At 47.5% G+C, this 23,895-nt stretch overlaps 1 protein-coding gene and 1 pseudogene across 1 annotated transcript in view; one reads left to right on the forward strand and one right to left on the reverse strand.

Annotated features, from left to right (window-relative positions):
* Positions 1-23,895, reverse strand: part of ANTXR1 (ANTXR cell adhesion molecule 1) — a 241,179-nt gene that overhangs the window by 52,896 nt on the left and 164,388 nt on the right. Inside the window, exons 15-17 of the mRNA XM_002709824.6 lie at positions 15,906-16,001; positions 15,217-15,384; positions 4,268-4,348 (exon numbers count right to left, since the gene is read on the reverse strand). Of these exons, the coding sequence (XP_002709870.1) occupies positions 4,268-4,348; positions 15,217-15,384; positions 15,906-16,001 (345 nt within the window). The remainder of the gene's footprint in view (positions 1-4,267; positions 4,349-15,216; positions 15,385-15,905; positions 16,002-23,895) is intronic.
* On the forward strand, positions 2-1,381 carry LOC100340472 (KATNB1-like protein 1; annotated as a pseudogene).

Consider the following 23,895-nt stretch of genomic DNA (forward strand, 5'->3'; position numbering starts at 1 on the left):
TTGTAATAATATTGAGTATCATTCCACTGATCTTTCTAGAAAAAGATCTTTATTTGCACTAATAAGAACATGAAGGAGGTTAAGAAATCTCCTAAACAGTTGGCTGTTTACATAAATAGACCAGTTGGACAAGCTGTGAAAATTCCAGATAAACTACGTACAGTGATCTTTTGCAGAATGAAAGATCATCATCCTTTTCCAAATCCTTGTGACATGGCAAATAAAGGAAATGAACTGGCTTGTGCAGGCCACCTGCCTGAAAAGTTATGCCCCGATAGTCAAAAACTGTGGTTAATTCCAGCGACTCTGGGTCTTCACAGGCAGAAAGCCCATCATCAAAGCACAGTGGAGGGGCCAGTGCTGTGGTGTAGTGGGTAAAGTCACTGTCTGCAGTGCCGGCGTCCCATACGGGTGCCAGTTTGAGTCCCAGCTGCTCCACTTCCAATCCAGCTCTCTGCTATGGCCTGGGAAAGCAGTAGAAGATGGCCCAAGTCCTTAGGCCCCTGCACCCACATGGGAGACCTGGAAGAAGCTCCTGGCTCCTGGCTTTGGATCAGTGCAGTGTGGCCAGTTGGGGAGTGAACCAGCGGATGGAAGACCTCTCTCTCTCTCTCTCTCTCTCTCTCTCTCTCTGCCTTTCCTTCTCTCTCTTTGTAACTCTGACTTTCAAATAACTAAATAAATCTTAAAAAAAAAAAAACAACCACAGTGGTGTTGGTTTTTTTTTTTTTCCTGAGGTTTCTCAGGACTGTGAAACAATGGCCCGCATTTTATTGAGCAGGAAGTTGAGATAGAATTCAGTTTTAACTTTCTGCAGAAAGTGAAGTGAACTTGTAGCTGATTCAGTGAGGACAGAAAATCTTGGAGCTGTGGCAGATCTCCTTCCTCTGCTTACCAAGAGTTTACAGGAAGAAAAATGCTATATCTCACTTGGCTGCTGTGTGGACTGTGGCCTCTAGAAACATCATCGCTTAAAATCAGATTTGAAGAATATGTAACAGTTGCTTTAAATTAGCTTCAAGCAGTCTTAAAAAGGTGGTGGACAGAACTGTCATCCAAATCAGAAATCATACATGATGGAAATAGTTGGATTTAATAACAATTTGGAGGATTGCAAGAACAGGGAAACCACCTCACTTTGGTTCCAGGATGTACTGGGAATATAGCTAAGGATGTAGATGCTTATTTATTGCTCTCGCATTGGGACATTTCATCTACCAAAGAACATCTGGCTATTCGAGACATCCTGGGACTATCTGAGTTCCAAAAATAGGTCTCTTCTGAGAACTCTGAACTTTGGAAGAAATAAAAATCATTTTTTCCTCTCAAAAAGCCACATAATGAAAGCACTGATGAAACCCTAACAGTCTACTTACACTGAAGGGGATACTGCCCACGGGGCAGCTTCAGCTTGAGAGGGGTGAGTGCACCCGGCAAAACATTTGCCTTTGCTGCATTTGGGATCTGTATGGTTTCTTGATAACATTGTTGAAGAACTACTGGGTCTTAATGCAATCAGCCATAAGTGCAATTTATACTCTGAAAAATTTAGACAGAACTTATTACTAGAAACTACAAAGATCAATCTTTTCTTTAAGGTTGTGTTTAAGATGGTGTCACTTATATGTGACAAGCTATTTTCTTATGTTGAAAAGGCTTTGAAAGGTAAAACATCAAACAATATTACAATATGTGTATGCAAAATGCTTTAGTTATTACTAAGCCAATGTATTTTGATACCAATATCTATTTAAAAAACTTAAAACAATCATGCTTCTGGCATGATAAAATCCTGGAATTGAATCAGGGTTTGCATTCTTATTGTTGTTGTTCAGATATATTCCACACAATTTTTAAAACTTGGGAATATTTTTAGTATCTCTGATTTTTTTGGCCAAAATCATTATGCCATGTATGTTTGTAGTATTCCTATATAAAGAAAAAATGGTGAGGGGCCGGTGCTGTGGCGCAGTGGGTTAACGCCCTGGCCTGAGGCGCCGGCATCCCATATGAGACCTAGCTGCTTCACTTCTGATCCAGCTCTCTGTTTTGGCCTGGGAAGGCAGTGGAAGGTGGCCAGGTCCTTGGGCCCCTACACCCACATGGGAGACCCGGAGGAAGCTCCTGGCTCCTGGCTTTGGATCAGTGCAGCTCCGGCTGTTGTGGCCAATTGGGGAGTGAACCATCAGATGGAGGACCTCTCTCTCTCTCTCTCTCTCTTTCTCTCTCTCTCTCTGCCTCTCCTCTTTCTGTGTGGCTCTTACTTTCAAATAAATAAATAAATCTTTAAAAAAAAGTGAATATGTGTTTGTATGAATGGTTAACTGGAAATGTTTATGGAGTTAGCTAATTTATATTCATCTTTTATTATACATAGATTTCTAATGCTTTTCATTTCTGTATAATTTAAACTTCATTTAAATAAATTAATTAAATATTTCTAAAAATTATGAAAATCTTCAAATGTCAATGTAACGTTCGTTCAGAATTAGTGATAAAGACTCACTTTGGAAGCGATTCATTAGAGGGAATTCCATGCGTTTGTTCCATTGTTCTCCGGTTTATACAATCAGCCTTTCATCACCAAACACTGGTGATTCTTGTATCTTATAAAAGATAGTGTTTCTACCCTCTCTCTGTCCTATATCTCCCCACATTGTAGATTCTTTCGGGCTTATAAATTTTGTTTGGCCAAAGTGTTCAGTGGAGAATAGAATGTTAAAGCATTTTAATGGAGATTTAAAAAAATTGTTCCAAGAGGCAGGGGAGGGGGCTAGTGCATTGTACCTGCATATTCTGTCACAAACAGCAGTATGGCTGAACCCTAGTTTAGGTATCTAATTTTTTTTCAGATATATGATTCGTAAGACCAAACTCTTTCCTAAGTACTAACTTTCTTGAGTACTCACTTTGTGGTCTATGTCCATTTCTGTCAACTGCACAGTTTTTACTTTAAAATTTGCTATAGAAATTTGTTCTGGTTGACGTTTGCAGGAAGAACCCTCCACAAATTCCTCATGTCATGAGGGCCAAGTTCACCACGCTTTATACAAACTGCTTTCATGTCAGACTTGCCTCATGTCCCCTCCATGACTTGGAGCAGGAAAAGCTAATTGGGCTCAGGCTGGAACTAGCTGTTAGACTTGGATAGAATCCCCTCAGCCACAGGCACCCATGGTCAACAGCTGCACAGGGAAGGCCTGCCTACCAGACTCCACTCCATGGTTTACTGGCTATACCATGCTGCAGACAGAGCAGGGTAAACCAACCGCAGTGTGGCTTTAACATGCGGCCAACCATCCGCAGACAGAACAGCATGAAGTAAAGCAGCATAATGATGCTGGCCGTTGATGGAAGGTGGAGAGGTTAGGAGACCTGGCCTGAAGTCTTCCAGCCAGGAAGGAAACGATGTGCCAGCCCGGTCTGCCTGGTTTGAAAGGAGGTCTACACTAGAGACTTCCTTTCACTCTGAGTCAGTGTCTGATTCCCAAGGAAAGAGGATGGAAGATGCGAGTTGCTGGTGGAGAATGGAGAACCCGGCCCCAGGCGTTGCTCTGCCAAACTCCCAAAAGAGAGGTTACTCTTCAAACAGCAGCTATGGCAGGATTTCGGCAAAACTGCGGCTGTTTCCGGGGTTGTCACCTACTCTCAGAACCAGAAGGAGTTATCCAATTTCTGTTGTCTTTGCTTTCTCTTTTTCAAAATGCAGGCAAGGTCTAGATGGTTCCTAAAGTCTCTGCTGGCTCTACCCTCTGTTCTCCTCTTGGTTAGAGACAACCAAGCCTGAACCTGGTAGTCCCTGGACAAACCTTTCCCCAGGTGATCCCTCTGTGGCCTCGGACCAGCTGGGTGTAGCTCCTGCGGCAAGACAGCAGGAGTTTCCACAGCCCCTTGTTCCCTCTTGCCCTGTGGTGCTGTCACTCAGATCCTCTCCACTGGCCAGGATGGCTGAGGACCAACACACCTGCCTCCTGGGTCTGCCCAGAGCACAAGCCAGTGCTGTTTTATCACTCACTGTAATTGTAAACGGAGAAGCTCAAGTTAAATCCAACATATTTCTGTCAAAATCCTTTTCAGAAAACCAAATAAAAACTCACGATCTTGTAACAAATAGGTATCAGTATTGGCTTGTCACAACATGAAGAGAGAGCTGGCTTTGTCTATCTGGAATTATTCTAACTCTACAAAGACAAAGGGAGACAGAAGAAGAATGTGTGTGTGTGTGTGTGTGTGTGTGTGTGTGTTTGGCCATTAATGAGAGTCTTACCGTGTCTCCTGGCTGTGGACGCATCACAGACACACGATCATACCCTTTCCTTAGCAGGACCCACAAGGCATCGAGTTTTCCCTGAAAAAAAAACAAATGCACAAAGATTACATAGGAAAGTAGACCAGTGGCCAGCCACTGTAGACACACAGACCGTCTGTGCATCTGCAGTCATGCAAAGAGCACAGCTCCAACAACATGGCTGTGACAACACTGGTGACTCTCCAGGGTCACACATCCAGACCCTCAATGATCGTGATGGAGACGGAGCCCCAAGTGCAGCCCCAAGTTTGCAAAGAGAAAGTGCATTCCGGCTCTCAGCAGCTGTCCTCACCTCATTTCTGGGCATGTCCTCACACCGCGAGTTCATCCTTTCAACGTTCACTTAGTTTTTCACTGCACTTGGTGCTCAGAGTTCATAAATGAAGACAATGATGATAAATTCTGGACAATCAGTAAATACAAGGCCCCTGGGATGCAGATCCCCAGCTGTCTACAGGGCTCACTCAGCAGGTACAACTAGCTCTGGAGGCCCAGGCTTTAGAGACAAATCACCAAACATTACAGATGTACTCAAAAGTGCAAGGTGCTTGTACATGTGTCCTCCCATTTAATTCTCTCAACAAGCTCAAAGATTGGCAGAGAGGAAACAGAGAGTCGGAGAGAACCAGTAACTTTCCCAAAGGCACACAGCCTTTAAACTGGAGAGTTGTGATTGGAACCCACCCGTCCCATTCCAAAGCACATATATTTCCTATCACAACAATGGCAGATTCTTCCTCATGCAGATCTTCTGGCTAGAAGATTTAATTTAGATCCTTTCGAACAGAGTTTCCAAGCTGTGGGCTACAACCCTTTAAGATCTTCACAAAGTCAATTTTGTGTGTTAGCATTAGAATTTTTAAGAAATAGAATAGGGAGAATGAGTATTACTTTGTGAAAGATGTGGTTCATCTGTGTGTGTGTGTGAGAGAGAGATAGAGAGACAGACAGACAGACAGTATGTGTATAAGTGGGCATTTGATGGGCCAGAATGTAAAATGTATTTCCCACTGAGGTCTCAGGAATGTTGAGAACACTGATTTGGAAGAGGCCTTTGAATGACAGCACTGGAAAGGCAGGGGAAGCCTAGAGAGTTCAAGTTTTAAATGAAAAGCCTTTTGGTGGCAGTGTTAATTTAGCAGTCACCTTGACGGCTTCATGCTCTGAAGTTAGTTCCTGGTGGGAAACAGACACATCTAGAAAATCGTATTCTTGAGCCTTTATCAACTGTTGTTCAAGATCCTGTGGGTTAAACTTTGTCTTGCCAAGTGTACTGTTTCTCATTTTGGCAAGGAGTTTTCAAAAGCCTTTAAAAATATTTTCAAATGACTTTAGAATGCGGGATAGAACTGCTGCCACGTGCAGCATGGTTTTCTGCATTAAGCCATTTCAATCAGCAGCTAAGTTTTCCTTTAAGGTTCTTTGGGACGAGCATTTGTATTTCAGGATATTACCAGGTGGATTTCTTGGATGAATGCCTCTTTTTCTTTCTCTCTTTTTAGAGGTGTGGGGGGGGAGACACCCATTAGTTGGCTTTGTAAAATCAGCCCACCCACAGTGTGGATTCAAACCATTCAACTCTTTGCCATGTGAGGAGCAATGAGATGGAGCTGAAAAGAGAAAACGTGGCTGTTGAAGAAGTATATTAACTAACTTAGGAGAAGCCGAAGAAGAGCGTTAATTAGCTCAGCAGGAATTGAACGCTGCCTGCTTAGCCAAAGAGCTGGACGGCCTGGGTGCAGGATACCAGGAGAACGAGCAGCACATCACCTGCCTTTGCTACAGCCTTTCGAGCTGCAGTGTCTCGGTGTGCAGTGACAGGTTAGACTGCCTGAGTCTGGGGTCCGGTCAACCCCTCAGCACCTCTGTGGCCTGGACAAGCTGTGCATCTCCCTAAGCCTCACTTTTTCTCACCTTCAGAATAGAGATAGTAACACTGTCTACTCTATAGATTTATTCTAAGGTTTAAAACTCAATATTGAAGTTAGGTACCTGTCTCATAGACGGTATGCATTAAATGTTACCTATGATCATGACAAAGTCATGAAGATGAGAATTCGGGGGGCTCCGTAGAAAGATGGGAAGGCATATGATGCAGAGTGTTAAGAAGCCAGTGATTTGAACTTTGCAAGCTTCTATCTGCCCATCCGCTATCTGGGCTCCACCAATCACCAATCCCTCTTTCCCTCCAACCATACAGTTTTCACCTCTCTTGGGTTTCGGCCCCATTAACTCCCCCAGAACTGCTCTCACTGAAGTCGCCTACAGCATCTCGACTGCCGGGTGCCTCTGCACTCAGGAGAGATCTGCTGGGGTTGGGCCTTCTCTCTGGACACTCTCCTTTGGTCTCAGGGCTGCCAGCCTCCGTCTGCTCCGTTCTCCCTCTCTGATTAGTCCAGTTCAGCTTCCTTTGCTCCTCGCCCTCTGCCTCTGCCTGATAGGCTGCCGCTCCCTTTGCTGTTCTTCCGTTTTCATCGCTTGTTCTGAGTGCTCTTATTTGATCTCACCTATGGAACTTCTACCTATCTGCTGATGGCTCACAGATTGTCTTCAGCTTGGTCCTCTCTTGAGCTCTAGATCTGGGAAATCCCTGACCTATAAAATCTTAATTGCAATGTTGATATATCACAGGGATAGGGAACCAATCATCACAAATGTGATTAAGTCTCTTCTCCCCAAACCTGCCCCCAGTTTGCACATTATGCCTTGCTTCACGGCATCACTGTCCATCCACACAGTCAACGTGGACACCAGAGGATCCCACTAACCTTCTCTGTCTCTGCCTGCCACCTCCTCACGTCCGCACCAATGTTTTGGGGATGTGACCTCTGCAGCAGCTCTCCCGCTGTCTCTTCCTACTCAGCCCCATCCACCAGCTCCATGGCTCCTGCCTAGGTGCAGGCCCTTATGACCTGTCACTCATTCTGTAGTTTCCTGATTCTTCTTTTACCTCCAGGTTCCTTGTCCTCTCTCCATCTGTTGGTAAGTAAGGTATTTCATTGGTAGCCCAGATGAGTGCACTGGAGTCAAACCATGAAATAGCTCAGTACTCGTGTGAATTTGGGTGAGTTACCTATCTCTCTATGCCTTTATTTCTCCATTTCTAAGTGGAGGGAGTAGTGTTTCTACTTCTGGGGGATGTTGTGAGAAAGCACTTGAAACTGCTGGACTTGGGGTACAGCTGTCATCTAAGTGATCTGTTGTCATTGGCTCCTCTGGCCAAGGTGAGGCCAGCTGGTTCCAGTTGTTTCCTGAGTGTCCCAAGTTCTGATCATCCCACAGGTGAACCGAAGTCTCCAGTGTGTGGCAGGACCACCAACGCTCTGGGTAAAAATCTACACAACCGGTTCCTCTTTCTACTTCTACATCAGGTTACCTTTTATGCAAGAGTTGAAGTACACTTTAGAAAAAGAGTGCTCCCAGCCAACTAAGAAGGCATGAAAATAATTCTCCAAAGTCAGGGAGCAGTGCATGCCGGAACCTCTGGGAGCCTTGACTTTCTGAATGTAGTCAGATGTCTGTCATTTAAAGAAAGTAGCGCAATGGGCTGACTGTGAGGCCAGAAGTGCCCCAGAAGGTTCTTCTAACCAGTCCCTGGGCTTTCCCTAAAGCTGACACCACTTTTTTATCTCAGATGCGAGTGTCCATCATGCATGAGCCTCCACATGGGATGCAGGTGAGACGCCGGTCCTCACTCCCCAGGAGCAGCACCGAACGGCTTCTGAGACGCTCAATGATTTCCCCACAGGGTGCATTAGCTGACACTTAAATATAGCTTCTTTGCTCATGAGCTGAGCTGGGATCGAAGTGTTTTGACTATAAAATGAAAAATTTACCAATTCCAGGCTTCCACACTGCATCTCGCTCGGCCCCAGACAGTAACTTGCAACCCACAAAGACAGACAAACTGGAAGTTCTGTGTAAACGCGAGCTTTCATGTTCTCTAAACAATGAGCCTGCCACTCACCCGCCCTGTTTACGGCTGCCTTTCCCTCTCTCTCTCTCTCTTTTGATAGGCTGCAGCTGTTCATCTCTTCTGGTTTGTCTGCCTTAACTAACTGGAAGTCAGAGTTTGAGATTTTTGAGAGTCTTTCAAATTATGGGACCACTATCGATAGATGCTTGAATTTTTATATCTTGAAATACATGGTAAATAGTGTAACTTGGGCTTCCTCTCAAATGAAATAAATTCATGGATAAAGTTGGGATTTTCTGTACACACATTTTTCTCTCCTTTAAGTCTTTCTTTAAGAGAAGTAGCCAGAGAGGGACAGGATCTGGTCCATGTGATGTGGACGCTGCAATGCTTCCCCGGCTACCACAGCTCTCTTCAGTTCAGTTCATGCCTGCGTGCTGTGAGGTGGAAGTGTTTACGTCCAAGGACAACAGGTGGGCCCGACAGGCAGTGGACAGAAGATCATCCCCTTCCCGGGTCCTTCCAAGCGGCTCAGGCTAGCCCCGCCCCTCCTAGTCTGGCTCTCTTGCACAGAACAGAGTGTCCGCCTGGTAAGCCAGGGTCTGGCTTTTCTCAGTTAGCTGACATTTCTGCCATTTTTAGTCACATAGAGGAGCTACTGGAGAAGGAGAAAAATGGTTTCTCCAACCTTGCAAGTGTTCTGACAAACCGGAACTCAGTTGTGGCTTCAAGTGGATCCAGTGGTCATGCACTCTTGCTAGGCAAGACTTGCCTGAAACGGTCAGTCCCAATTTAATGAGAAGCATGGGGTATTGTAAAATCCAGGAGGGTGAAAACCGAGCAAAGGAAAATACAGGCTAAGTATCAGGGAACAATTCCCAATCACGAGCCCGAGATGAGGAAGAAGGGAAGTGTGGTCGGCGTGGTCAGTGTCTCAGCTCAGACTGGGGGCCTGGGAAGGGTTGGGGAAGGGCGTGTGGTGGACCACTTCCTCATGTGACCTCCACTGGGTTTGCATGGTGAATGTGCTCACCTGCTTTGCCATTCCATTTCATGAAAAGTGAGTCCAGTGCAAGACACTGAAATGTGTTTATGGCTCTGGCCACATCTCTGGGGAGCTAGGAGCCTTCTCAGTGGCCGCTGAAAGCTTTGTGCCAGGTACAGGGGTTCTCCCTGGGTGTAGTGGGGACCAAGAGTGGACATGTCATCCCCATGAGCTGCCTGCCCCCATCCTTTCCTGCATTTCTCTGCCTTCCTTGGAAACCTGCCGCCACATTCCCCGGCTTCCCTTTGGCTTGGCCAACAGGTGGCACCAGAAGGCGACGGGCAAGCAAGAGGAGGGAGAGGTGAGAGTGTTTGTTCCTTCCGCTCTGCCCTGCCGCCTTGCGGCATTCTACAGGGCAGGGGTCTGCACACACTTTCTGAAAAGAGTCAGTGAATAAATTTAAAACTAAATTTTCTGTAAAGGGCTTTGCAATTCAAGAGACAAAATTAAGGATAATATTTGGGTGGTTATATAACCATTTAAAATGTAACTACTTAGGGGCTGGCGCCTTGGCGCACTAGGTTAATCCTCTGCCTGTAGCGCCCGCATCCCATATGGGCACTGGTTCTAGTCCTGGCTGCCCCTCTTCTAGTCTGGCTCTCTGCTATGGCCTGGGAAAGCAGTAGAAGATGGCCTAAGTCCTTGGGCCCCTGTACCCATGTGGGAGACCAGGAAGAAGCACCTGGCTCCTGGCTTCGGATCGGCGCAGCTCCGGCAGTTGCGGCCATTTGGGGAGTGAACCAACAGAAAGGTAGACCTTTCTCTCTGTCTCTCCCTCTCACTGTCTGTAACTCTAACTCTCAAATAAAATAAATAAAATATTTAAAAAATAAATAAAATGTAACCACTTCAAAATATAAAAACCAGGCACATATATGGCTTAGATATATGACTAAGAGCCAAAGGGAGCACATAAACAAGACTAGTGTCTACAAATACTAGCTGATAGAATAAAAAAGGGAGAGAACGATCCAACATGGGAAGCGAGATACACAGCAGACCCATAGAATGGCAGATGTCCTAAACAGCACTCTGGCCTCAGAATCAGCCCTTAAGGCACGCAGATCTGGCTGAAAAGTCCATGAGAGTATTTCAGGCATGGAAAGCCAAGACACTCTGGCAAAACAAAACAAAACAAAACAACAACAACAAAAAAAACCAAAAACCTAAATGAAAGATCTCCGCGAGTGAGATCCCAGTGGAAAGAACAGGTCATCAAAGAAGGAGGTACCTTTCTCTGAAGGGAGGAGAGAACTTCCACTTTGACTACGACCTTGTCTAAATATGATCAGAGTCAGTGAACTCAAAAGGCTTCCATAGCCTTGGCAACTCATGACAAGAGCCTAGGGTGATTACTGATGCCGTAAACAAGAGTGTCGATTTGTTAAGTCAACAACAGGAGTCACTGTGCACTTACTCCTCATGTAGGATCTCTGTCTTTAATGTGCTGTACATTGTGATTTAATGCAATAACTAGTACTCAAACAGTATTTTTCACTTTGTGTTTCTATGTGGGTACAAACTGTTGAAATCTTTACTTAATATATGCTAAACTGATCTTCTGTATATAAAGAGAATCGAAAATGAATCTTGATGTGAATGGAAGGGGAGAGGGAGAGGGAAAGGGGAGGGTTGCAGGTGGGAGGGAAGTTATGGGGGGGGAAGCCATTGTAATCCATAAGCTGTACTTTGGAAATTTATATTCATTAAATGAAAGTTAAAAAAAATATAAAAACCAGGCAGATATATGGCTTAGTTGTTAAGAGACTGGGGCCGGTGCCGTGGCTCACCAGGCTAATCCTCGGCCTGCGGCGCCGGCACACCAGGTTCTAGTCCCGGTCGGGGCGCCGGATTCTGTCTCGGTTGCCCCTCTTCCAGGCCAGCTTTCTGCTGTGGCCAGGGAAGTGCAGTGGAGGATGGCCCAAGTGCTTGGGCCCTGCACCTGCATGGGAGACCAGGAGAAGCATCTGGCTCCTGGCTTTGGATCAGCATAGTGCGCCGGCCATGGCGGCCATTGGAGGGTGAACCAATGGAAAAGGAAGACCTTTCTCTCTGTCTCTCTCTCTCTCACTGTCCACTCTGTCTGTCAAAAAAAAAAAAAAAAAATACAGATTGGGATGCTCACATCCCATATAGGAGTGGCTGATTTCAGATCCCAGCTCAGCTCATGATTCCAGCTTCCTGCTAATGTGTGTGTTGGGAGGTGGCCGGGGATGGCTCAAGTAGCTGGGTCCCCATAACCCCTGTGAGAGACCTGAATTAAGTTCCTGACTCCTGGAGTGAACCAGTGGATAGGAGGGGTGTGTGTGTATGTGTGTGTTTGTCTCCCTGTCTCTTGAATAAATAAATTAATAAATTGTGACCATATATCCTTAGCTTGTGGGTGGCAGATTTCAGTGGCTGACTTTGGCTTCACGGCTGAGGCTCCCACTGGGTGGTCTCGTCTCCAGGACTGTGGCTCTCACTGGGCTCTGGGAGCAGTGTCATCCCCCTTCCCTTGGGGCCCAGGAGTGAGTGTAGCAGCTTCTGCTGTTACTAGTTGCCAGGTGCCTCACCATCCCTGTGGGTTCCCTTAGTAGAGTTAGTTCATGGTGCCACATGAGGACAACCCTCACGTTGCTCAAGGCTTAGCAAATGTCTGTAGGTATCAGAGCTAGAACGGGGCTCGCCTGGAGCCTGCAGTGTGTTCAATGACAGGGATGCTAAGGTTCTGGTAGCAGGAACACACAGTATGCTTGTTATTCTTGAATTCCTTTCTGTGCTTCTATGCTCCTCATTTCACCTTTCTCTCACCCACCCAGCCCAGATACACATAAGGTGAGCGTTTTCTGTTTCCTTTTCTCAAAGAGATGGCAAGGAGAATGTCCCCCTGGACAGAGTGTACCAAAGTGATCTGATTGGCACGACACACCGGGAGTGGTTTTGCAATCACACCCTATGCCCCAGCCCTTTAACAGGAGATGGTGGCATCTTTCCTGTGTGCCAGGTTCAATGTTATTTACAGGGAATTAAAAGCATAACTGGTGTCTACAGTGGAGAGAGGGTAACTAAACATGAGGACTCACACCAGTTGGCGGGTCACGCATGTCTTACTTAGAGGAAGGAGATGGGAATGTATTGGCCTTGGTGTTCCTCCAGGCAGGAGGCACCTTCATGCCTTCTCCTGTCCAAAAGGAGGCCCAGCTGAGGCCCTTGGCAAGTCCACCATCAACACAGGTCATTTCCATCTGACCTTTTGACTCCCCAACCACTTAACATCAATCCAGCGATTGTGTTTGTGCTAAAAGTGGATCCAGTGTGAACTCTGGTGTGGGTCTCCTTGCTGAGTCTGTTGACAAATCACTGAGGGATGATCGTGGCCTCTTTAATAATCCAGGCGCTACACTTCCAGCCTCCTGGGAATCTCCTAGGGAATGCTGGCTGGAACCTGTGGCTGGGCCTCACCCTGAACTCCTGATTCAGTAGATCTTGGGGCTCCCAAGTGCACATTCCTAACAAGTTCTTGGGTGATATCAATGCTGCTGGTCCAGGAACCACACTTGGAGAACCGGTGGTTTAATACAATGACTAAGAAGGAAGTTCAGCAGTGGTCATTCAGGCAATGGATACTGTGTAGGGAGCTTGGATGTGAAGTTTGCAAAGGGATGCCTTGAGGCTAGGGGGGTTTCACTTGATGAGAAAAAGTGGGGAAGTTATGAGGACCAGAATGCTTCTGGAGGTGATTTTTGAGACTCTAAGTCAACCAGGCCTGGGCATCTGCATTTTCAAGTATTCCCAAGTGTTTCTGGTACTCAGCCAGGTTTGAGGAGCTCTGTGTGTTCAGTATCTAGTAGTATCTGGCGCATAAGTAGGTACACAACAAATACTCATTGAACTGATACCAATTCCAAGTGGGTGTTGGGAGTATGTTCAAGTTTCTACATGTGTCGGTCCCTATCCTTATTTATATCCTAAAACTCAGTTCAAAACTAACAGTTAATGGAGGAATAGCCTGCTCTTAAACAGAAATTGAATCATTGAAACAGCATTAATGTTCTGACGACGTCCAAGATCACTGAAATGAAAATGTAGCTATAACCAAAGACACTGTGTTAGTCACAAGGTACAAATTCCTGAAAACGACGTACTAGAAAAAAATCCCCTTTCTCTTTCGTCTCTGAGAGTCTGCCTGGCTCCTTCCTGTCTGCACAAGGATGCACGCTACTGCGTGTTCCTCATTAGGAAAGAATTAGGAGCAAACAGCTGTTTGTCAAGCAAGCTGCGTTTCGCCCACATCTTTCCAGAGTTCAATCCATCGCTCCAGGGGGACTTATCTTGAAAAAGAATCTCATTGCTTTAAACACGGCAAACCCAAATGGAAACGCATTACAATTTGTGTGAGCTCGAGCTAGCTCAGCTGAGAAATGCCAACCATCGCTGGAGTCTCACTCCTTTGTTTGAAATGGTGTTTCTTTGGCTTTTGTAGGACAAAGGACTACTAAAATGAGCAAATAACTCAGTGAGTGGTGAAAATGATTTCTGGTGCCACGAGAAGAGGGGTGAGGCTTTGTGTGTGTGTTGTATGGAGTGGTGATGGGGACTGACCTGATACTGAGTCCTTCATCTGTGGCCCTGGCACTGTCCCTGTTCTGTTTGGAGCATGGAACTGGAGACTGTGCCTTGATCTGGGGCCTTGGCTTTTAGACCTTTACCTATGTCAGTTATCTCCTGAGTGAAATGAGGGAGCAGGGACAGATTCCATCTGGAGTCTCCTCAGCTAGGAGTTTCTAGTTCTCTCTGACACTTGGCACAGCACAGAGGTTTAATGGCCAGGTGGAAGAGCAAGGGTGCTGACCTGAGCACATGGATTGAAAAAGCCACTTGTATCTAAGAGGAAAGGAAGATGCCTGCAGAAGGCATGAACTGCCTCCTATTGCTTATGTGTCCCAAGAAGCCAAAGAGGATTCCAAGGGCTAGAGCTGCGTGGGGAAGAGACATGGCGGTGAACAATGGAGATGTTCTCACGACCAGGACGAGTGTGGGGAGCAACTGGGAGCAACTCGGACTAGACTAAGTTACTGGAATTAAGACTTATTCTATGCATCTGCTCTCCCACAATATGGCGCTGGGAGAGGAGGAAACAGCTTCTACACAGCTGCCTCCAGTTCAACCAATAAACTGTAGGACCTGCTCCTGATTGGAGGAGAGCAGCGTACTCGGCGTGTGGGTAGCAGAGTTGGGATTGGTGGAAGAGGACTATAAAGGAGGAGAGAGACAACATGCACCAGGAACATCTAAGGGGAACATCTATCTGAGGGAACACCTGTGCAGCCCCCGAGAGAGCCGGCCGGCGGTGTGCTGCTCCCCCGCGGAAGTGGGGAAAGTGGCAGGGGGAACCGCCCTTCCACAGAGGTGGAAGGGATAGTAGCCAACCCGGGAAGAACCAGCAGCAAACCCGGGGAGGGCCGAGCAGACAAAAGAACAGCGCAGGGTCCTGTGTCGTTCCTCCACGAAGAGGGGGAGTGACACGAGTGAGTCTTAGATCTGTGGCTAATGAGACGCACTGGTGGGGATCTTGGATAAAGGGGAATTACTCCCCTGGGATAATGGGGGCTCTTGGACAAAGGGCTTCTGTGATGGCAAGAAGTCAGGGGCACCAAGGAGAAGTTGCTTACACAGTGAAGCTGTGAGGTACTGCGGAAATGCATAAGGAACTCCTGGGGCTACTGCTCACAGCCCACGCTCATTTCACTACCTTGCCTTGGTGATTGTTAAAAAACCCACTTTACAATATCCATAATGTAGAAACTGGGAAAGTAATTACTTGCATTTTTAAGTCCCCAACTTAAGAAATTTGTAAAAGCTGGATTTGGGGTTGATATTCCATCATGCCCAAAGATTCTGATTCTTACTCTATAAATGTTTTATCAAGAATGATGATGGATTTTTGAGTAGAAAGAGACACACCTTGATTGGAGAGTACCACTTCCTGGGAGAAGAGGGCCGACGCATATTGTTGTTGAGATTTCGAGGCTCAGGGAATTCGTACTCCTGCTCTGGCATCTTGACTCTTGCGTTCTTTGCCTTTTCCAACTTAGCGCCTTCCTCTGTGGAGCCCTTTTCTCCCCAGCGAACCTAAGATAAATCAAATACAATACAGCTGAATGACAAAATAGAGCATGTAGCCCTTGAGAAGGGCGATGACAAGTCCCTGTGATGCGGGAGACAAGTGCCACCCAATCCCCAGTTCCTTTGCTTTTCTGAAGGTCAGGGAAGAGGGGGAGGTGTGGAAAAGGGACAGGGGAAGAGCTAAAGGCACAGAGAAAATGAGCCACGTGGGTGGATATCGAGGGGAGGGATAGCCCAGGCAGTGGGATAATATGTGCAAAGGCCCCGCAGGCCCGGCTAACTTGGATTTTATTCCAGTGACAAAGGAAACCAGTGAGGGATCTGAGCAGATGAGTGACCTGCTCTCACGCACGGTGGGCAAGATGGGGGTGCCCAGTTAAGAGTCTGTACCTTCCGCCTCTCATCTTGCTGCCCCACAATCCACATTCCCACCCAACATCGAGCCTGAGTTGCACCCATTTGCTTTGGGCTTCCATCATTCAGCAGTCAGCACACAGAGATAAGTGCCCATTAAGTTGCCCTCTTACCTCCATCCTCTTAATGCCACCGACGCCTCGCCCACCATAATAAGAGGCGTCTACCGTAGGCCATTTCTTCTTAGGAAGACCATCGTCATCTTCTTCCTGCAGAGAGATGATGACACATGAAGGGAGCAAAGCACACAGCTTTCAGCCCACTATGGCACCGTGCACAAGGGTGGAGCTTTTCAAGTCAGGCCTTCTGGGTTAAAACCCCATGCTACTTCTCACTGGGACCTTGGGCAAGTCGCATAACCTATCTAAACTTATGTCCCCTGTCTGTAAGGTGGGAATGAAAGCAGTGCTATTGATAAGTTGCTGGCACAGTTATGAGACCTGTGCCTCTTTTGCTTCCCTATTCCTTTGTAGGGAATCTCATCTAATTCCATCATCAGTACACTGGTGACTTGTGAATCTCCATCTTCAGTCCTGACTCCTCTGAGCTCCAACTGTGACTCACCACTCATGTCTTCTCTTGGGGCTAATAAACACAACAACAACACCATGGCAAAGAGAAGTCTTGATTCCCTAACTCCAAACCTGCTCTTCCTACAACCTTCCCCACTGTCTGGGAGTCGCTCTCTCTCTTCTTCTTCTTCAAAAAAAAGTTTATTTTTATTTATTTGAAAGGGAGAGCAAGAGTGAACCAGAGAGAGGATTTTCCATCTACTAGTTTACTTCTCAAATTCCCATGATATGTGGGGCTGGCTCAGGCCGAAGCCAGGAGTCTGGATCTTCATCTGGGTCTCCCATGTGAGTGACAGGGACCCGAGGACTTGAGCCATCATCTGCTTCCTCCCAGGGTGTGTATTAGCAGAAAGTTGGAATCGGGAGTGGAGCTAGGACTTGAATCCAGTCACCCTGATATGAGGAGCCCCAAGGGGGTATCCTAACCACTGCCCCAAACTCCTGTCCCTGGGAAGTACTCTTGAATCTTTCTGCTTCCCCACTACCCCTCCTATACCCATGCCAATTTACCAACAAGTTCTGCTGCCCCTAAAAAATCCCAAACCTATTGAGTTTTCCATCTCCACCATGCAGCCGTACTGGGTCTAAGCCCTCATGAGCTTTCTCCTGGGTACTGTGATGGCCTCTTAGCTAGCCTTCCTGTTGCCCTTGTACTCCAACAACCTGTTGTCTGTTCCCTTCTCTGCCAAGCAGTAGAATAGATGGAAACCCTCGTTCTGCCCTGCGTGCCGTGCGTTTGCTCAGCACCCCCCTCCCCATTCGCTGCACCCCCGCCCTCGTCCTCTGTCTGTTCCGCAGCTCTTTCAGCACATTCCAGTCTGAAGGCTTGTGCATAAGCTGTCTCTTTGTCTGGGAACGCTTTTCCCCGACTTCTCAGGGCTGAATCTTCTTATTACTCCTCGGAGAGGTCCTTCCTGGACTTTCTTCCAAAGAACTCCCAGTCTCTTGATTCCATCAATCTGTTTTATTTTTAGCAACAATCTCATCATGACTTGAAATTTATTTACTCAGCCTGTCTTGTCTCTCTACACTAGAATGCAAGTTCCAAAGGAGTTTTTGCCCATTTGTCCTGCTCGCCATTACGTTCCCTGCTTACAGAACAGCACTACTCAGTATGCAATGAGCGCCCAAGAAGATCTGTTGACTTTACAAATAAATTTAATGAAACAACTCAAACGAAACAGTTAACCCAGAGTTTGCAATGTAACTCAGAGACAGGAGTTAGCACTTACTTGTCAAACAAATTGACAGGAGTTTATATAGGAACATATACTACTATAGTTTTCATAATTTTGTGACTATTTTAAAATTTACATGAGTGAAGTTAAACATCTTTTCAGTTGGTCATTGTTGACAGCCCTTGCCTATATTCCTGGTAGATTATGATCTGTTTCCTTTTTATTTGTTGAATTCTTTATTCAGTAGAGCCAATAAACCTTTGACTACAACGTAAGTTAAAAATGTTATCTCAAGGGGCTAGTGCTGTGGCACAGTGGGTTAACGCCCTGGCCTGAAGTGCCAGCATCCCATATGGAAACTGGTTTGAGACCCGGCTGCTCCACTTCCTATCCAGCTCTCTGTTATGGCCTGGGAAAGCAGTAGAAGATGACCCAAGTCCTTGGGCCCCTGCACCCATGTGGGAGACCCGGAAGAAGCTCCTGCCTCCTGATTCTGGATAGGCACAGCTCTGGCCATTGCGGCCAATTGGGGAGTGAACCATCGGATGGAAGACCCCGCCTCTCTTCTCTTCTCTTCTCTTCTCTTCTCTTCTCTTCTCTGTGTAACTCTGACTTTCAAATAAACAAATAAAAATCTTAAAAAAAAAAGTTATCTCAAAAAAAAGAAAAAGCTAGCACTTAAGGAGAAAAGCTAGCACTTAAAGGAGAAATCAAGAGGAACTTGTAACTTTATGGAGGAAAAAGGGAAGGAAAATAGCAAAACCACTCTTATCTTGGCACTGTCATTATTCCAGTCATGGGGAGAATTCGTACCCTGTGCAGTCACAGGTGGATAACGAGGAAGCGCCGCGATTTCCCTGCACGGTAGGGAAAGGAAGCAGAGGAACGAGCCAAAGAGGGGGAGGCTGCTCAGAAGGAGCCTACTGCTCACAGCCTTGTTTTGGAGAGTCCAGGACTCAGCAGGGAGCCTTTTGAAGGGTCCCACTGTGTGGGAAGCGGGGCCCCCCACCGTGCAGGAGGGGAGGTGCACAGCAAGGACAAGAGGTCAGCAGAACAGTCTCAGGGCCAGAGGTGCCAAAGCCACACAGGAACACATCAGCACAAGAAGATTCTCAGAGTGCAACGAGCTTGGGAATGGACAGGCTTCTTTGAAAACAGTTTTCACAATGTACTCGTATCTGCAAGGACAGAGGGATCGTGTCCTCCAGGAGGACCTGCAGTGTTCTGCAGCTGACACGTGGGCCCCCTCCCACTATCCCATCCTGAGCCTGTGACTGCTCACAGCAATGATTCTGTTGATTCCTGTGTTCTAGGTGCACAGCTCTAGGTGCGCAACAGACACAAGCTGAATCCGTGATCATCACATCACCAAATGAATGCAGCCTTTGTCAGGTATTTGCCAGTCACCCTTCTGAGTGTTGATGGCTAATAACCCTTTAATCTTGGGCGAGGCATGTGGTGCTGTCACTCCCAGTGCAGAGCCCAGGAGTAGGTTAATGACTTAGGCCACCCAGCTTCTATGTGGCAGAGCTGGGTTTGAACTCAGGCAGCCCTGTTCTCATCTGATTGCTTTCTGGTATTGGAAGGTTCTGGGTTTTGTTCCTTTGCATTTTGCTTTTCCAATCATTTGATGGTATCAAATGTGTTATGCTAATTTATGACTTCTCATCCCTTGTACTTGCCAAATTTCATGATTTATAACTACAAAACATGACAAAAACAAAATAATAAAGTGCTTTAATTCTTAGCATTTTACCTTGTAATATAACTTCAGAAAGTTTTTTCACTTTACGATTCTAGAGCAGGAACTGGATGCCTCACACATACATGGCTAAACTTTACCGCCAGAGATGGGCGTGTGCGTCTGTGTACGTGGCTGCGCGCACAGATACGCAAAATGGGCCTCAAACAGCCTGGGCCTCCCTGGGCCTCCCTGGGCTGGGGGCGGGACAGGGAGAGCAGGGTTTCCCAAGGAGGTAACAGAAATGCTGTCTCCTAAAATTCCAAGATGAAAACCGCTTTATTCAATAGGAGGCTGCAATGGTCTCATGAGCTTTCTAATTTTTTCAATTACAGGAGTGCAAACATTAGAGACCATCTAATTCAGCCTTTTCATTGCATGGAATGAGGCCGCCAGAGCCACACAAATGAAGCGACCCACGGTGGGCAAGTGCTGCTCCGGTTTCCTGATGCCTTGGCCTGGGACCCTCCACTCCCCAACGCCCACACTTCAAGATATAACCCTAAAGGTGGATTTGCAATCGGCTCGCAAACTCCCTGAGGGCCTAGGAGACGACACGACGTACATCCTCGGTTTCCACCCCGCTCCAGGCCGCCCTCTCCACCCCCTCCCCCCAGCTCTCTCGGCTCCCCAGCGGGCGGGGCCCGGGGGAAGGGGCCAGCGCGCATGCGCAAGGCCCGCGGTGTCGGGCGCACTGCGGGAAATGCCCGGGCTTGAGAAATTGTTCCGCACGCTCACGCTCCCTCAAGCCCGTCCTTCTGTGCCCACGACGCGAGCTTGCTTTGCCAGACTCTAACAATAACAGCGAAAGGCGACACAAAGGCCAAGGTCTGACCAACGGGAGAGTCAGAGTGTGCCCTGCAGAAAGCAGGGCTCCGTTTACACGTTCTGGAGAGGGGAGGGTTTTGCAATTCCTAGGAAGTGAAGGAACCTTTGAAGTAGCTTTTCATTTGGATGAAAGCGGAGGGAGGAAAACCGCAGTCCCCAGCAAGCCCACTAAGAAACTCCACAGCACAGGAGGGTGAATTTCTGCGTCTAATCAGAGGGAAAGGGCTCTTGGGCAGTGTCCCCTACCGCCGCCCTTCAAGGATGTCGCAGGGCCGGAGGGGAGGAACATAGGTATAGAAATCCTTAGTGTGAGCCACCTTTATTTTAGTAAAAAAGGAAACAGAAAACCCTGACGTCCTCTGTGGTTACTGGAAGACAAGACTGGCTATGCCAAATGGCTTTGTATGAGCGAAGTGGCAGGAATCAGGGACTTGGGCCATCTGGCAGGAGAGCAACAGAACTAAGCCACCAGCAAACTGCCAGGGCCCCTGCAGAGATGGCTGGAAAACCCCGCAGCAGTGGGGATGCTGGGATGGTAAGGGCGAGGCCAATTCGCCATGCTGTCAGTTGTTAGCTGTGCTGTGTCGTTACCCAGCCCTTTGACTTTTAAAACCTTTTGTAAAAATCACTCTGTAGATGGGGCCTTGTGCCAGGGGTGCCTTGGAGTGTAGCAATCGGGTTTGCTGGAGGGAGTCTGGCAACGAAGAAAACTCAGAAGTAGGAAGTAGGGGCCGGGGGTGCCTGGAAGAAGTGGCAGAGAGCAGGGGAGAGGCTGGTTTCCCAGCTCCGGGGGGGGGGGGGGGGGCTGTGTTTGGGAGGATGTGGTGGCCCCAGATGTCCACTTGGCTGACGTTGGGTAGCCCAAGTGGCAGCATGTTCTCGGATGGCAGAGGCCCATTAGGGCCTGAATGTCCTCACAGACCCTGGTGTAGCCCTGGGCAGAAACAGCTGTGAAATATGCAGTCGGATGTGCTCACTGGCCAGCCCTATACCTGGATCAGTCCCGTGCTGTCCTTGGACGCTGAACTTTGCCATCGTTCCCAGTCCAGCTAGGCTTTTGCAGAGCTCCAGCTCCGACCTTCAGGGCTGCCTCTGCTTAGAAACCCGTGCCCACATCTACCTGTCCTCTAAGACAAATGCAGTGTATCCGGTGAAGGGCTCCCCGGTTTCCCAGAGAATTCAGTTGCTTCCCTTCTTGTGTTCCTGCAGCTGTCTGTGTTGACCTCCACTCACCGAAGAAATGGTTAGCTATCAGTTACTCAGCAAGCAAGCAAGTAAAGGGGTGAGGTCTCTAAGCCTGGGGGCTGCCCCACTCTTCTCTGCGGATTGCTCTGGACATCATCACCGACTTGCTGTGATAGTGTCCCCAGAACTGTGTGTGTGGTGGCTCTCTGACTCAAGGCTTTCACAGTCCTGCTTCTCTGATACCCACTTGCTAGAAGAGCTAATGGCCAGTTAGAACCAAGTGGCGGCCGGCGCCGCGGCTCACTAGGCTAATCCTCCGCTTTGCGGCACTGGCACACCGTGTTCTAGTCCCAGCTGGGGCGCCGGATTCTGTCCCGGTTGCCCCTCTTCCAGGCCAGCTCTCTGCTGTGGCTAGGGAGTGCAGTGGAGGATGGCCCAAGTGCTTGGGCCCTGCACCCCATGGGAGACCAGGAGAAGTACCTGGCTCCTGGCTTCAGATCAGCGCGGTGCACCGGCTGTAGCGCGCCAACCACAGCAGCCATTGAGGGGTGAACCAACGGCAAAGGAAGACCTTTCTCTCTGTCTCTCTCTCTCTCTCACTGTTCACTCTGCCTGTCAAAAAAACAACAACAATAAAAACAAAACAAAACAAAAAAACAAAAAAACCCACAAGTGGCTCTGAAGCCCCGGTTCACTGTGGGTATCAGTGGTAACTACTGAGGAAAAGGAGAACATAACTGAGACAGCATCGAGCCCAGTGAAATAGTTTAAAATCAGCTTTTGAGTTAATTTTAAATTTTATAGAACAGTAACACATCTTAAACCCATATGATAAGACCTATATGGCCCCCAAAAAAGGGTCCTTTATTTGTCCATTCCTTCATTGGCTCTTTTAAGCAACTGTGGCTGAGCGCCTGTTGCTTGTTGACAGTGGTTTATTTTGAGAAAAATAAAGAGAAGGCAGCTGTCAACAAGACAGTTTGTGCTAACAGAGGGATGAGTTATCTGAGAAGGATGAGGTGAAGCCCAGGACTAAGGTCACAGTGACTCCCAGGTCTGCAAGGCTCTGGACGGCTCTGGAGCGCAGATTCTAGTTGCAGACCCGGCTTGTCTGTCTCATCTGGTCTTCGGGGCTAAGCCAGAAAAATCCCCCTCAATGCCAGACTCAGGGGTGAATTCCTAGGAGTGGACTAGCAAGCCTCAGAAAAATGTAGCAACTCTTCTGTTGTAAGTAGAAAATATTCCAAAGAACTTAAGATTTCCCAGTTCTGAGTTGTACCGAACATGTCACATCTGTTCATATACACACGATGACTGTCTTGTCTTCTTCAATAAAGAATAGTGTGTTTATTTTCTTCGTAGCAATGCTCCTTTTTGAAAAAGAAAATTAAACTACTGATTTCTGGGCCTGCTCTAGGATTCCTGCTTGGAGTGCGCATGAGTGTGTGTGAGTGTGTGAGAGAATTGACTGGTGGCCCCTGGCAGGAATATGCCTGGCAACAGCTCTGGGGCAAGGGCTACTCCAGTGTCTGTGTAGATACAGCTGGAGGGCTGCCAGGTCTGCTGTTGTCTGGGAATCCAGCTTGTCTGGCCCTAGACGAGTTGTATAATTTTCCGTAGCTCAGTTTTCCTATTGTAAAATTTCTTGCCACAGAGAAATTGTTAAGATTAGTGGTTGCAGTAAAAATTAGGAAGTAAGTTCATCATCAAAGCCAGGTGCTTATCATTCATTGGATGCCCACCCCATGTCAGTGCCTTCAATACACATTCTCCAAAGAGGCCCATGTGTTCTCTCTCTCTCTATCTCCCCCTCTATCTGTTCTAGCTTTCCTCCCTCCTTTTTTCCCTTCTCCCTCCCACCCAGACACATAGATCAACCCAGACACATTCTAAAGCTTCACCACGAGATACAGTGATGTGGGAGTGTGGAACAGAAGACAGCCCTGGAAATATGGGGCTGAAGAGGGTGAAAAGAAGAGCTTTGCAGTAGGGCTGTGAACCTAGAGCACACAAGACAGTGGCCATCTGCACATCAAAGGGATAGTAGGTCCTGTCTGAGGGCCACCTGGGGGGTGATGATATTGTCACTCAAGGAAGTAGCACCTGACCGAGGCCTCACTGCTGGCTGCAGGAGTTCGGCACTCCTGAGTCAGGTGAGGAAGGACTGCTCCATGCCTCCGTTTCAAGCATAAGTCTACCCTAGTCCCATCACTTGGGACCTGTGTGATCTTGAGTGAGCTATTCTAACCTCAGTATACCTCAGCTTTCCAACTATGCAATGGAGATCCTAATTGTACACCTTTGTTCCCTGGCTGTTGAATGATCAACAAAACATTCCAGACAAAATGCTTTGCATAGTTGCCTGCAGAGTTGTAAATATGCAATGTTATCTCTAGGAGTGACTATTATTATTTCAGTTTTCACAAACTCAGATACAGTATACAACTGGAATCTGCCCTGCTCCCTAATCAGGATTGATAAGGTCATCCTCTGCATAGGCCTCCTTCCTGCTGCACCTCCTGTTAAGACAAACTCCTGCCGGCACCGCGGCTCACTAGGCTAATCCTCTGCCTAGCGGCACTGGCACACCGGGTTCTAG

This window comes from Oryctolagus cuniculus, chromosome 2 (genome assembly GCF_051225735.1).
Source record: "Oryctolagus cuniculus isolate XC-2025 breed Fujian yellow rabbit chromosome 2, ASM5122573v1, whole genome shotgun sequence".
NCBI classification, from domain to species: domain Eukaryota; kingdom Metazoa; phylum Chordata; class Mammalia; order Lagomorpha; family Leporidae; genus Oryctolagus; species Oryctolagus cuniculus.